Below are 16,272 nucleotides of genomic sequence, written 5' to 3'. Positions count from 1 at the left end.
TACACGTTTCGTTCATGTTGATCGTTAACGTCTGGCGCAGTATTAGTTGCTAACCTAAATATTGCATTCCGGCTGGTTCTTTCGTCTATAGTGTTCTATGTGCTCATGGAACAAACTACTATGGCAAGTTTGTTGTATAGTAACCCCTGAAAGTGAATATGTTAGTCATTTGTTTTGTATAAGTACATTCGTGTTGGATGGAAATAACTTCTTTTTTCAAATTTACTGGCTGAAGATGCTACTGGTTGGATTCCAACCGGTGTAGGTGTAGTGTTGAATAGTATATTCATATTTGAATGAACCCGGATATTTTCGGATAACATATTTTCGCCTGTCATATTTTGTGATACGATTGTTGATATACAAGGTTCTTTCCAATTCTCTACTAGTTGCTGACGATTATCCCTGATGAGTGTCTGCCGAAAATGTTTGGGTAAATTTCAATATGAATATATTAGTCAATTGTATATGCAAGTTCAGACCTCCAAGAAGCTGTTCAAAATAGGGTTGTAGCTCTATAATTATTGATGAAAGAATTTCCCACAGTAAATACAACGATTTTCACGCTTCTATTGGTTGGAATTGAATCAAACTTGTAATGCACCAATTTCTTACAAAACTTCATAGGGACGGGCAGCCACTATCAAAAATGTGTATACTTTTTAGTATATTGAAAATTCTCGTGTTGTAATAACTTCGCTTCTACAAGCTGGAATTGAATCGAATTGGATGTGCAGTGTTTATAACCACCCTAACATGTCCTTCTGTTTTTTCAGTTTTAGAATTGGACTTAAGATTTTGAATTTTTTTTTGGATCAGGATGGACTTGGACTGAAAATCTGGCAATTATTTTTGGATCAGGATGGACTAGGACTGAATTGAAAATTTTCAGGACCGGACTTGGACAGTAAATTTTGAAAATATTTTTGGATCAGGATGGACTAGGACTGAATTGAAAATTTTCAGGATTGGACTTGGACCGAAAAATATTACAGTCCGCTCATCACTGTACCTTGGATGATCTGGTCATTTACCAGTGACATTACGATAAGTTCCAGCAGCGTTTCCAGCGTCGACCTCACAATCCCCCTCAATCTTACTGATCTCACAACTCGTGCGGCAACTTACCGGACTATTAAAATGTACACGTAAACTCTTTCATAGTGATCAAAGCCGGCGACAGATGATAAGATGTGAGAAAAAGCACATATTTCGTAACTTTATCTGATGAAGTGTGAGCTTGCACATATTATGACACCACTGCGGCGAAAGATTTGGGTCGACTTTATGTGTTTGTCCCATATTGCATCTTTGAATGCACAATTTTGTGTCTAAATCGATGCTTTCGATTTAGAGTGTAATAATGAAAAGTATTGCATTTCATTCAACATTCAGGCACCAAGAGAGAATAATTCCGCATCGGAAGCTGTTGTAGGCCCCAGGTATAGTTATGGTTAATTCGTAGCCCGATCTCGTAACATATTTCAAATAACACTTTCTTTGTCTGGGTATATTTAATATTTTAGTATCCCGGAAGTCAAATTAAAAACGACTAATAAAAACTCTCATATATCGATTCGAACTGTATTTGCAAGTAAGAACTTTATATTCCTAGTATCCCGTTAAGTTGTCTCCTGAAATGACCGTGCCATGTCGAAGGCTTCCAGAGAATATATGCTAGATATATACGCCGTAAGCAGGCCACTTAGTATAATGATAAGAATACTGCTGGTTCTGATTCTGATCGCGAAAGCGACAACGACACAGTATTCCTGACTTAAGAGCCTGTCCCAGATGACTTACTAGAGCTGTCCCAGATGACTAACTGGACCAGTGAATTTCAAACTGAATGCCGCCACCGATTATATGGTGTGCCGCGAGTCTTTCTGGGATTTTGGAGGAACACCGTAAAATATTTAATATAAGGCATGTATTTATGCGTAATGCTACTTGAAAACGGTCTAAATTATTCAACAGGCTGATAAATCTGCACATGTAACCATTGTGCAACTTTGCATTTATTCATAGGTTATGTACCGTAATAAATGATCAAACTGAAATACAAAAGAACCGTTGCATTGACTAGCCTAATCCCTATCGCTCCAACAACTCACAAGACGTGGGTGCTGATACATAATACATACACGCACGTCGCACAATCACAACATAGTGTCCTATATGGTGTCGACACAAGCAAATCTCACGGCTCAGTGAAATTGTAATACGTCACAATTTCCATTTGGCCACAGGCAATTTGATGGTCGTTTTTGACCGGCTTGCTGAGCATTAAATTTGGTGAAACGGGTATCAATCGAAAGCTGACTCTGCACTGATTACAAAAATATAAATTTTATTCCGCTCGTGGCCCTGGAACTCCCACAATCAGCCTCGAATTTTTCATTGTTATGGAGATTGGCATTTGGACGCAACAATGCTGTCTGGCGAAACGAGAGAGTAGCTCAGAACGCAACAATGCTGTCTGGCGAAACGAGAGTGTAGCTCAAGAGAAAAAGAGCCAGACAGCATTGTTGCGTCCCAATGCCAATCTCCATAACAATGAAAAATTCGAGAATGATTGTGGGAGTTCCAGGGCCACGAACGGAATAAAATTTATATTTTCGTAATCAGTGCAGAGTCAGCGTTCGATTGATGCCCGTTTTACCAAATTGAATGCTCGGCAAGCCGGTCAAAATTGACCGTCAAATTGCCTGTAGCCAAATGGAAATTGTGACGTGATACAATTTCACTGATGCGTGAGATTTGCTTGTGTCGACACGATATAGGACACTATGATCACAACAACAAGAAGACGAGATCGCTCATGCGTTTGGGGAAACTATCAGAGAGAGACATAGTAGTAAGAGATAATCGCACAACCATGTCCTTAAAACCAACCACAGGGCGTTGCCGATGACTACCTTTCAGAGATGAGCGGATTTGAAATTTCTATGTCCTAATCCAATCCAAATCCGAACCTTCAAATCCAAATCCAAATCCTAATCCATAACTTTTTCATATTCAAGGCCATGTCCAATCCTAATCCGATTCCAACTGGAAATTAAGAAAAAATACTAATTTATGCAATGGAGGGATTCGAAAATTTTATTTCACAACCAACGATTCACTTGATTCAAGATAACTTAGTAACCAAAAGTACATTAATAACTGATCTGAATAAAGTTTGTCGCCATTCGCCACACGACATTTTAATCTCCCAGAAAATAACTAAATCCAATCCAAATCCTAATCCGTTCTGAAAAAAATGTCTAATCCAAATCCAATCCAAATCCGACAAAATTTCACAAATCCTGTTTTTTCAAAACCTAATCCTAATCCATGCTCATCTCTGCTACCTTTATGCTCACATCATGATTGCATGGGCTACTATACTTATCGAGGAAATAGTTTGATTCGCTTTGAATCAACTTAAAAACAAGAAATAGCCCCGCAAATCATGAGCACACTGGATGGGATTCAACTAACACTTCAACAATATTTGTCAGATTTTGCTGCGAACAAATATATGTAGGTACTACTAAACCATTCGAAAGCCATAAATCAAGCAATCGTTAGCAGCAGGTGGGCAGCTCATCAATTCACGAAACGAAACGCCCCTTTTTAAACCTTGATTTCACGAAAGGTTTGAAAGGTTGGGTATCTCCTTCCAATTCCTATTTCATGTTGAATGCAATCATAATGTTATTGTCATTTGAACCATAATGGGTATGTGAGCATGCTTATTTTTTCGTTTTTACTGAAATTAAAAGCCGTATCCGAGAGACGCTGCATGGAAAGTGACGAAATGCCTGTAAAGTGTGTCCACGATCTAACATAGTTTTCGTCAAATATAAGTTTGTATAAACAAGCATAGCCATCATATTAACACGTTATCAAATTTTTAAGTCACTTTCTTTCAAGTGTACCGCGAGCAGTTTATAATTTCTTTTAGTGTGCCACAAGCACAAAAAGTTTGGGAACCACTGTACCAGAATATACTTACTAAAATCTGCAGAGGTGTCAACAGGACCCAACGCGGATGAAACCGACGAGGCTCATAGTTAGGGCTGGACAAAATGCTTCGAGTACTCGAATATGAATTTAATTTTTAAATATAATGATTGGGCTAGGGTGAGGAGATATGATTTTCACGAGTACTGGAGATGTACGCTTCTTGTCACTGAGTATTACTCTTTTATCCACCCTGGCAGCTTTGAGACCTAGATTGGTTGTTTCGCAGCATGTACGAGACATGTATTAAAAGCTACGCACATCAGTGTAAATGACATATCTGCGTGGAGTCGTGATCAACCAATAGCATTGTCACACACAAAGTCCAATTAAATAGGCATGATCGAAACATAATGTCAAATTCTCGCATAATATTTTCAGAGGTAGTATAAAAGGTAGGCCTAAAATTTGAACTGCCCACATTTTACATACTGTCCGATGTTTTACTAATTTTATTATACTGATTTTCATGTGGAAAACCGATCCTATTCCGACAAAATAAAAAAGATTGAGTTGCATCGAAATGAAATCTAGTCAACTCTGTTTTGCTTGTTTGATTGCAGATATTTAATGGCCGTTATTATTTCTAGTTCCATTTCTAGTTGCTAGTTTTGAAAAGTGAGTAGACTAAAAATAAATGCTGACTTGGTTTTCACACATTAGCGATTTGGGTGTGTTGTAAGCCGATATACAGAAACTGACCAGTCGCTCATTGATGCGTGCTACTGATCTTGGTTCGCTACGGAAAGTGTGCGTTTATCAGTGAATTGTATGTATAAAGGGTAGAAGTGAAATTACTCGTAGGGATGGAGCTCAAGGGGTTAGAAAAGTGATGTTACGCCATTGGTTCATCCTCGGCTATATACGGATCAAAGATTGAAAGATTCTGCGAAATGATATCACGAATTCAGCCACAGGGGTTAATAGTTCGGGCTGGACCAAGAGGTTATAAGTCGGTATTGATAGCGCGCATGTAACATCACAAATTAGACCAAAAGCACAATGAAAGCCCGGAGAAGCAATGGAGAGGGCGTTACATATTTTTGACAGTTGCCCGACATATGAGCATGCGACGCAATTAAAAACGACAATTAAGCATGCGACGCTGTAGCATGGTAACACATGAGGATATGGACAGATGAGGATGGGGACACATGCGCATGGGGACACATGCGCATGGGGACATACCAGCATGGTGACAAATGAGCAAGGGGACACATGGAAATGGGGACTAATCAACACAATTACAGAACCATTTGCTGCGGAGAAAAACCGCACATATAGTTGTGTTGACGTCGCCAGAGAGTCTCCATCCTGTTCTAATATCAGTGGTTCTTTATCGGGACGCAAACCCCATCTGCACGTTTCGCAAGCAATTGCATTGCACTAGCCTATAGCCTACATTATTTCTACGATATTTTATATCGATTATAACGTTTCGCCAGTGTAAGTAGATATTTTAAAAACGGGATAAACAAATCATGCATGTAATGTAGGGCCTACTATATGGCGATAAAATGAATATGATACAAACTCAAATATTGATAACATATATGCTTCAAATTGCTTTACGCAAATGATAAGATAGCGGTAAGCAAAACTATGGTTTTATCATTTCAGTCTCTAGTAAATTATTATCAGGTCAAGTGAAGTAAACGAGAAACATTCCACAAGCAAACATGGACGAGGTTACTTACAGAAAATAAACCTGCCCCTGACGGGGCTTTATTCGAATGGCTTGACTTGTCTCCACTCTCCAGTCACTACGTGAAAATATATTGATTTGACTCGGACTAAATATGTAATAAATCGTGACTTGAATTCAATTTTAGCGAGTCAATTAGTAATTCACAAAATGTTTCACTTCCTGAGCATTCTGAACCTCTAGGGTTGCATTAAAAACAAAAATCAATATAAAACAAACATTTTTAAACAAGGCCCTTACATGTTTTTCAATATTTTGTAAAGCCATGACGTCAGGAATATTCAATTGTGACGCCATAATGTATTGACAGTTAAAGATATAGGATAGATATAGGTACACTGACGAAATGTCTGTAGTATTGCTGTTGAACCGACTATTTGGAGGGCTCCAACCATCCCATATCGATATACGTCGGTTGTATCGGGTGGTAATTGTCCGTAGGCTCATACAACATGGTCTTTGAAAAGTATTTACACAATTCTGGCATAATTTTACAACTTAAAAAAACAAAAACAAATTTTTGAAAAGGCTTTTGTTTAAAACACTGTTTAAAACGTGTTTTAAACAAGGTGTTTTAAAACACCATTTGTTTTAAATACAGCCCTAGCCACAAAGAGAAGTTACTACCTCATCAATACTAACTCTTTATTTACTGGATTCCTTCACAATATTATTCCAACCACGCATTAATCAATTCCATATATATGGTCTGCGTGAAGCTTTAAGGTCCCGGCAATTTGAATCCGTAACCACACATTTCTGAATATATATTAGGCTATGCGACACATCAAGGGAAAATTTATTGTGAAGATTCGCGATGACTTTACTTGAGCATAGACACTTGGAAAATTAAAGCGACTTGACTCGGCTTAAATGAGATCCAAAGTAGCAGGGACTCGAAATAACTTGCTACGTGATCCCAAAACTTCTGTAGATTGGAGCGCAATATTTCATGATCCACGGTAATATTGATGGAACAGAAGCAGATGCGTCGTAAGGGCTGCTAGATCATGAGTATTAATGAATGGGCTATAACAGTTATTCAAGGTCCTAATATGGAAGCCTGGTTTACTAGTTCCAATTATTGGGATTTATAAATACATTACCTTCAATCATTATCGAATTCGCAAGAGCCCATCCAACAGCAACGTAGATGCGTTCCCCCACTTTCAAGACTTCCTTTTTCAGAAATTCGGTCCTCGTGAATTCGATGAGCTTGGAAGTCGCTTCAGTAGCGTCGGTAACTTTAGCGATCGGTGCATCGAGATACTGGAAACCCCGTTTTCCTCTCTTCGATTTCGATTCCTGAGCGTCAACTGCTGCCAAAGCTCCCAATAGCGTGCATATTAGGATGTGAGCAAATATTATTTTCTCCATGTTCATTCACTGGAGTAGTTCCCTGCTAATAATTCTCGCTGTGCCAACCAGCGCGTTAAAAAGATATTTTATCCCGCATTCTTACTTATCTATGTCAGAGTCTAATGCTTTGCCCTGCGGGAATAAAGGAGTTCATGTTCGTACTCTGATTCAAGTTCAATACAAGTTCGCCAACGTAGATGTCACATAGATGTCTGTGAATGCCCCTGAATGCCTTATCTGTATGTGCCAGGGACTAGAATCGGAAATAGCTGGCCCGCCTAGCATGTTCTGCTATTCACAGTTGCCACCATCCCCGTCGCCAGTAAAATGCACCTAATCATCATTACTATACATTAATTTTAGTTTTAGGTAAAATTTACAATAATTATAAAAATGCAGGTAAACATTTATATGACCAAGTACCAATAAATTTAATCACTCTTCATCATAACCTTATCATTACTTATTCAGCAATGAAGGTTCAAAATATAGGCTGAACCGATATACAAGAGGTCTTTTAGGCAACATTCCACGCATCTAAAAATTCGTTCAAATAATATTTCCTAGTTTATAGATAGTCCTATACTAGTAGTAGCATCTCCAGATATCGGGAGAACGTGATTTGTTATCACGATTTCGACTATTACAGAATTTTGAAGTGGTCGCGGTCGTAATCGATTGTTTTACGTATATAATCGATTACATTGTATACAATACAAACGGTACAAATATTTTCCCAACGTGCCTTGTCGCGTAGTCGGCAGATATTCGTTCTTCGATATGCTTCTTGGATAGCATGATTGCGAAAACCACCACTCCGCCACATGTCTGGTCATCAACCAAGAATGACAATCACCACCCTCGTTGGATGAACACTTTTTGAATCATGCTAGCCAAGAGCATCGATATTAGTGAAACTGATGTTTGGTTATGCTCACCAGGTAAACTCAAACTGACCGTTGCTGCTAGGCCAAGACTAGCCTATGCTAATAATTCAAATCTGAACAACTCAGCGGTTGCTAATATACGTTGTAAATATAACCTTTGTGTAACCCGCAATAGCGGCTCGAAATATCCGTGTTGCCGGAACCATTATACGTTATGGAAGAAGTTCCATTTCATTTCGTCCTATTTTCTGATGACCTCCCACTTAGGGAGCACCGGCTATCATTCCGCCAATCTCATGAAACTGCGGCCGTCAGTAGCTTATTATTAATATTAATATTATTATTAATAATCCTAATAATATGAGATGTAACGTTGATGCTTACAACCGTATGAGGCTTTGTACTCCACAACATGACATTTTTGAAACAGTTCAATTCATTTCTTCGGGTCGTCTTTTTCTTTCACTCTCTCTTTCGCGAATCAGTCTCTCTCTCTCTCTCTCTCTCTCTTCCAGGCGCCCGTCATCAGATCTTTGCTGCCGACTTATAGCGCGGTCCGCTGTAATTTCTGAGCTTTTTGGACTCACTGCAATTGCAGTGAGGTCGGAAAAATAAATTAGCGAAATGTATTTGTTGTTCTGTTGGTCATAGCAACTGGAAGAATTGGCATTTCTTAATTCCTGCCGAATTCTTTAAATTACGGTTATAATGTTGTGAGAGCGAGTCAAGAGCAAGGTTGTGGGGGCAATGCATATGCGAAATCTGTACTTTATAAAACTCATGTTTGAAAACGCTGACTTGTTGTACTTTGTTTTTCTAAATCAACGATAATATATTTGGTTTTGTCATCTCACTCGTTATACTGTTTCTAAGATATATCAGGATCAAGTTCTTGCAAGCAAAATAAATTTATTCGTGAATAATTGTGATTACAGTTTACATATGATTGTAATCGAATTCTTAGCGATTTTGTTGTAATCATACACGTTTCAGAAGTGATGGTAGTAGTAATCGATTACTTTGATGCAGTAATCGCCCCCAAAATTAGCATATATGGTAGGCTACTATGGGTGGGCTCAACGTTGATGCGCCCTGTAACTTTATTGTAAATTTAGGATTTATAATTCTATATGAAGCAATTAAGACTTCAGGTATGCAGCGTCACGGCAATTTTAAACATGAAAAATTAAAATCCATCTATTTCGTGCACTGGATATTTCGACATCAGCTTGTTTGTTGACGGAACAGGTACAGCGGTCTATATCGGTATGTTGCATGGCAAGAATATCATATTGCGAGAGAATATCAATGCAGCTCGTATTACCGGCTACAACTATGCTATAATTATACTGGTGATATCATTTACTGTTATGTATTGGTAACAATTTTATTAGTTGCCAAAGGCAAGGCTTTATCCGGTCAATGAACAGTTGATATGCGGTAATGTAGCGGCATAATAACACCGAGGCGTCTAATACGGTGTTGTATATATTTACGATCAGTGAATATGATATTTATTATGGCTGAGATCACTTTCTTTCAGTATGGTGTTTTTAATCAGTAAATATCGAGATACTGTCCATCAATGATATTTATATTAAGCTGACGTTAAGTCATCACCAATCATCTCAAATATGCACAGAGAAGTAATATAATCAAGCAGCAGCCAATAGGAACAACACTGTATCGGAAACAAGATACAACCGACTTAGTTAAATTCGGACACTTTGGTTCTTGTCAGTTTTAGCCGAATTAAGCCGAAAATCGTCTTTGTCCTAGTCAAGTGGAAAATCAATTATCCGTTGCAATGTCAATGCGTAAAAGCAGGCAGCGCATTGAAAATACTGTTCTGTGTTGCGTATTTAATAGGGATGGTGTCAATGTGAGGTTCACGTTCGCGTTCTGTGTGTGAAGTGAACCTCAGAAATTTAGCGGTTGACGGTTACAAATAACTTTGGTAGGTTCTGCACTGTGAACCTTTTTCATATATTACAATTTTAACTTCATTATAACATCTTTGGTTGAAATTTGTTGCATTTCAGCTGCGGGCCACTATATGCATGGCGCTGGCAGCATAAAAATCAACACTAAACGAACATGCACCTTGACAATCTCAAAAATGTAGGTACTTTGTTACGAAAGTTTGCACGAATATTTAGTGACTCTCTGCGGTCACCCGCAATCACACAACATCAAGAGCGAAATACACTGCATGTAGGTAGTCCGCGAATGATGCTTATTCAACCAATTAATGCAATTGATATCGTTGGCAGTCATCGCGTAAAACGTACAGCACTTGTACCCTCAAGTTAGTTATATTGTTACAGTATTCGATTTCGATACAAAACGAGTCAACAATTACTACGTACTATTTACCAGAGATGAGCGGATTTGAAATTTCTATGTCCTAATCCAATCCAAATCCGAACCTTCAAATCCAAATCCAAATCCTAATCCATAACTTTTTCATATTCAAGTCCATGTCCAATCCTAATCCGATTCCAACTGGAAATTCAGAAAAAATATTAATTTATGCAATGGAGGGATTCGAAAATTTTCTTTCACAACCAACGATTCACTTGATTCAAGATAACTTAGTAACCATAAGTACATTAATAACTGATCTGAATAAAGTTTGTCGCCATTCGCCACACGACATTTCAATCTCCCAGAAAATAGTTCAATCCAATCCAAATCCTAATCCGTTCTGAAAAAAATGTCTAATCCAAATCCAATCCAAATCCGACAAAATTTCACAAATCCTGTTTTTTCAAAACCTAATCCTAATCCATGCTCATCTCTGCTATTTACTGTGTTACTGTGTGAAACACACACATTGTGGTTAAATAGTAGCCTACAGTAATTTTTCAAGGGCCGGAAGACTATTTTCCCTTGCTAAAAGTACTCCAAAACAGCTGGAAATTAAAAGCAAAAAGTATTTAGGTATTTAAGATTACTAAATAGATACATTAATCGCGTATTTATCCACCTATACAGGAACAAGTAGTCTTTAAGGTGATCTTTAAGACTAAAATCTAGTGCTGAGTAACTAGTATGCGCACTTGCGCAGCAATGAATTGCAATTTGCGGGGATCCACAATAACACACGGTCGAATTTGGAACTCCAATTAAAAAGACCAACACGAAAATCCCTCACGAATTATTTTGGACACGGGAATGCAACGCTCATGTGTGCAAATACAATATCATTTAGAGCAGTGGTTCTTAACCTTTTTCCTCCAGCGTCCCCTTTGAAAGAATATCGTGCTCCAGCGCCCCCCCCCCCCACCACATATCGTAAGGACTGTAATAAAGGCAATGGGTGGGCTACTATGGTAGGCATATTCGGGCGTGCCTGTTGGTACAATTAGGTCGTTACATGTTATTTTGTTACCTCTTTTCCGCTATATAGTCAAAAGTTATTGAGACGCATAAACGTATTAAACTAAAGTAAGCAAACGATTCAAAATTGGTATTTCGTCACTGGCAAATAATTTTCTCTGATGGATGTTATTTGACCTGTGTGGTGCAGATTGTGACGACATGATAATGCAGCACGAGCGATTTAAGCGCCTACGGACGATTATATTTTTATATAAATCGAAGTTCCAGCTCAACATAAGGACAATCCTCTTCAGCTAAGGTTTTCTCGCTGACGATGTTTTTGACACATTTCTGGAAGTCACATGTTCACCGGAACTTCATATGTCTTCGTGCACCGTGACGTGGTAATGGTCGATACCGCAATGCCTATTTCTATTTTCTATAATTATGTGTATTCTTCGTGGGCGAGTCGTAAAAATATGATGATTAATTTATGTTCATTCACCGAAATAATTTGGGAGACTCTCCGAGCTAACCGATTGGGGGTTTGGATTGCGGCAGTTTCGGTCTTGGCAAGAGGTCAAAGTTCAGTCGGTCTTTTTGGGACTTTGGTATTGGAAATATTGCATGCTTTAATCCCGCTCGAGGATCATTCGACTATAATAAACCATATAATAATTGTGAAGTGTATATTCAGGGTCAAATCAAGGTCGTTGTATCAACAATCGGGTATGGCCAAACACCCTGTGGTTCGAACGTTCCTGAATTCACATCGGCGATTGGCAATGCGGGGAAATTAATGGTATTGGATTTTGTCTCAGTGCTTTGTGTAACTATAAGTAAGTCAACTGAGAATTGGATGCATATCTGCTCACATTGAATTTAGTACTGTACCCAGTTATTAATTTTAGCATGAATGTATTCCAAACAAATCAACTCATATTATATAACGTTCATGCGAGGTTGTGAACCACAACACGAGATGGTATCATCCTTTATGATACGATGAAGAAATATTCTGACGATTTAATTTTGTAGCTCTCAAATACAAGTATATTTAGTTATTCATTTCCTGCACAAAGCGTCAAAACTTATTTTATGTACATGGGGCCCTCACTCTCAATCAAAAGTGATATACAGTGCCTCCTTCTTCGATTTGCACACACTGTGCGCTACGGGATATATAAATACCTAATTCGAAACATTTTGTTGAAAATAACCCTAGCAAGGGTGACGGCAGTGTTTTAAATAAAGGGAAATTGGTGATCTAAAAGTACGCGTAATTCGTTGTATATGAATTATAATAACCCACTACATTTATGTAAACATATGTAGCAAACATCGTCGCATTGCGTGACCAAAAATTTCGTGGTTCGACATGTTTTGTGGAATGTTAATTTGTTCGGAACACTCATTAAGAATATGTCCTACTACCACATCATCTACGGCATTTCTCTTCAGCGCCCCCATATCGCCCCCTGAGCGTTTCCGCCCCCTTCAAAATCGCCAGCGCCCCTTGGGGGAACGCTGGAGGCAAGGTTAAGAACCACTGATTTATAGAAAGGAACGCGAACTTGCTTGACCGATAAAGAGAGGACATGGTGTTTCTCAGAGCACTCGGGTTGAAATCGACGTTTCTAAGGAGTTGGCGTCGCTTCGTTTGATTACGACTTACTGACTACAAATATATGATGTACATTTGTACATCTAAAATGGTCGTCAGCTTGGCGAGTGCCTTCTGCGAAAATCATAGTGATAATTTTTTCAAACGATAGGTGGATTTTTTGTGCAGCGGCGCAGATTTTCTGAGCGCGCAGAGTGTGTTAACAGTGCGCCCTAGCGCACACGCGCAGCTTAGAGTAGGGGTCACCAACACGCAGCCCAGGGCCACATGCGCACGTGTGGTGATGTTTTGCGGCCCGCGAACTGATTTGAGATATCGAAAGAACTCTTAGTATACTACAGTTCATTTGGAAATGCTTCAATTTATTTCAGTTTCAAACTTTTGTTGTTGATATCAAAAAGAAGGTATTCTAATGTGCCCAACATCACTATACCTCACTAGCTGATACGGGTTCCGCGATGGTAATAGCATGGAGGAAGAATTAGCTGATATGCATGGGCGTATATTGCCTTCGCGTGCAATAGCCCAGATACGGCCAAGACCAAGACGCTTAGAAAACGACTTGAGGCTTCCCCACAAGACCAACCTTTAAGAAGAGTTACTGTTACAGCAAACAGCATATATAGCTAACCGCGATAACGACTCTTCAGTCGCTTGAAAGTGTTGTCGGGTGCGCTGCTCATAGTTCAAAATATATGGAAATTGGTGATCATGATATTTTTGTTGTATTTGAAAATATGTTTATATCTTTTGTAGCAACTAGGCCAGTCGTCCATGTTATAGAGCACAACATTGTACTGAGGTAAAGTTTCAAAAACGTGGTTGGGAAACTGTATGACCTATTTTATCACGGTATTGAATTCATGTGGCCCGCGGCCTCTACGAAATTTGAAAAATGGCCCGCGACCCGTTTTGAGTTGGCGACCCCTGGCTTAGAGGGAACATTGCTCGAAACCCCTTTGTTGTTGTTGTTGTTGTTGTTGTTGTTGTTGTTGTTGTTGTTGTTGTTTTTGTTGTCATATAGGGGTTAAGGGTGCTTGAATACTATGGTCTTGTGCCGCACTGAAAAAGGTTGGGGACCACTGATATAAACGAGACGAGATCGATATGAATAGAGATATATTTTACTTTTGATGACTTCTGAAATCCCTTATATTGCATGCACCCTTTACTGCATATATATTGTATACAGAGTATAAATCAGGGTGTTGTGTCTTCCTACCTTTTTATGGCGTGGCCTCCTTCGAAAATTTTGAAAATTCAATTTCATACATATTTTCAACTTTTTCGAAAAATTAAAAGGAATCAAAAATGTAATTTCGTTATTCTCATACGAGCTATGCTTGGAGTGAGGATAACGCTTCATCTTTCTTATTTTCATTGGATGAATAGTCACATAAAATATATTGTGGCTTGCATGCCCCTCTGTCATGTAAAGTCATGCTTGATAAAACTTTCGTCATAATTCCTTCTTCTAGAATAGGTGACCTTTGCTCTAATTTCAAAATTATTAATTTATCAATTAATTAAAAACAAAGAAAACAAACTCAAGTTCGAAAGTTATTTATTGCAATTGGTTTATTTTATTATAGTGGCGTATAATTAGAAAAAGGCTTGTGGTCCCCCAGTTTGAGAACCTGTGGTATGAACATATAAATATGCATAGACTGTACATCAGTGGTCGGGAACCTTTTTTGTCTAAAGAGCCATTTTGACCCTATTTTTTTCATTTTAACTCCTAAAGAGCCATACATGTGTATCAGCTGTTACGTCACAATTGAAATTCCGTGACATCATGGTAGCACTGATTCGAACTCACTACATGGGATTCGTCGTGTGCGCCACATTTTCTCTGTGAAAACTCGTACTAATCATGCTGCCTTATTAAACTACGAGCTTGAAACTTGAGTAACGAGAACGTAGGTTCGTCGTTATATGCTCCTTTAAATGCGAGAACCCATGATCACATGCGTAGGTGGACCCAAACATGGTTACTACAGCAGTACATATTATGACCCACTCTAAGCTGTGATAGATCAGTTACGTCGGGTCAGGGAAGGCAAGTAAGGCAGCACCTCATCTGTCGTCCGTATGAGTGAACGAAAATTGTGAAATGTTCAATTACTATTGGTATTTTCTATCGATGTTCAGTTCATTAAGGACAAGATTTTGAACATTTCTTTTCCAAAATCTCACAATTTGCATATTTATTATTCCAAAATAAAGTGCGAAACGAGAGGTAAGCACTAACGGGCCAAGCCTCACCATTGGTAACGCAATTCATCGTAAATAGCTTAATGTAACTGTAACGATTCCGAAAATCTAAATACTGGTCGACTTCTCCATTCTCAATGTATTCGGTGGTATAAATATAACGTTGCGCCACACGTCTACATTTTATCGCCAGCACTGCAGAGCTGCTTACCAATCAAGAACGTGGATAGGTATGACTAGGGTTGCATTTAAAACAAAAATCAATTTGAAACAAACATGTTTAAAACAAGGCCCTTGTTTAAAACATGTTTTTTATTGTTTTTTTTTTAAGCCATGACGTCACAAATATTCAATTGTGACGTCATAATGGATTGAAATCGACAATTGAAAATCTAGTTTAAATACAGCTCCTTTGGCGAAATATCTGTACTATAACTGTTGAACCGCCTATTTAGAGGGTTCCAACCATCCCATATCGATATACGTCGGCTATATCGGGTGGTAAGTGTCCGTATTGGCTCACACAACATGTTTTTTAGAAAGTATTTACGCATTTATGGTATAATTTTACAACATGAAAAATAAACAATTTTTTTTCAAGGCTTTTGTTTAAAACACTGTTTAGAACATGTTTTAAACAAAGTGTTTTAAACAACCATTTGTTTTAAATGTAACCCTAGATATGACGGTGTTTGCAATTGTGAATGTAGCGTCCACGGCAGTTCATTTCGCACCGCAGATCATGAAGACAATGCATCTTTGAAAACTACGTTGTCATATGCCTCGCCATGTCTGCTTTTGTCTTTGATCAATCATCGAAGCGTGCAATCCAAGATTGCGAGTAGGATACATCGAATTCGCGAGTGATATTGGTCGCCAGCACGACAGCAACTCAAATGTAAGGACTTTGAAAAGAGGGGTTCGAGCCCCTAAACCTGAAAACAGCATTGTCTTTACCGCCCAACGACATGTTTATACTGTCACGAGAATAATTATTCTGGCCGTGATGAAAATTTACTAACAAGTTGCTGCAATATTGATCAATTCAGTACAAAAACAAATATCTTGCAAAGAGCCATATCTTGTACCCAAAAGAGCCATATATGGCTCGCGAGCCATAGGTTCCCGACCACTGCTGTATAGTATATGCA

General features: G+C 38.5%; 1 protein-coding gene across 1 annotated transcript in view; it reads right to left on the bottom strand.

Annotated features, from left to right (window-relative positions):
* LOC145446034 (linear primary-alkylsulfatase-like) overlaps nucleotides 1-7,265 on the bottom strand; it is a 62,893-nt gene extending 55,628 nt beyond the window's left edge. The window contains exon 1 of the mRNA XM_080324219.1: nucleotides 6,820-7,265. Coding sequence (XP_080180345.1) covers nucleotides 6,820-7,096 — 277 coding nt within the window. The 5' untranslated portion in view covers nucleotides 7,097-7,265. The remainder of the gene's footprint in view (nucleotides 1-6,819) is intronic.
* Nucleotides 7,266-16,272: the final 9,007 nt, after the last annotated feature.

The sequence above is a fragment of the Botryllus schlosseri genome, chromosome 9, assembly GCF_051294905.1.
Source record: "Botryllus schlosseri isolate E-star chromosome 9, Bs_hap1, whole genome shotgun sequence".
Lineage (NCBI taxonomy): Eukaryota > Metazoa > Chordata > Ascidiacea > Stolidobranchia > Styelidae > Botryllus > Botryllus schlosseri.
The sequence above is the reverse complement of the archived record's forward strand: the minus strand, read 5'-3'. Positions and strand labels throughout refer to the sequence as shown.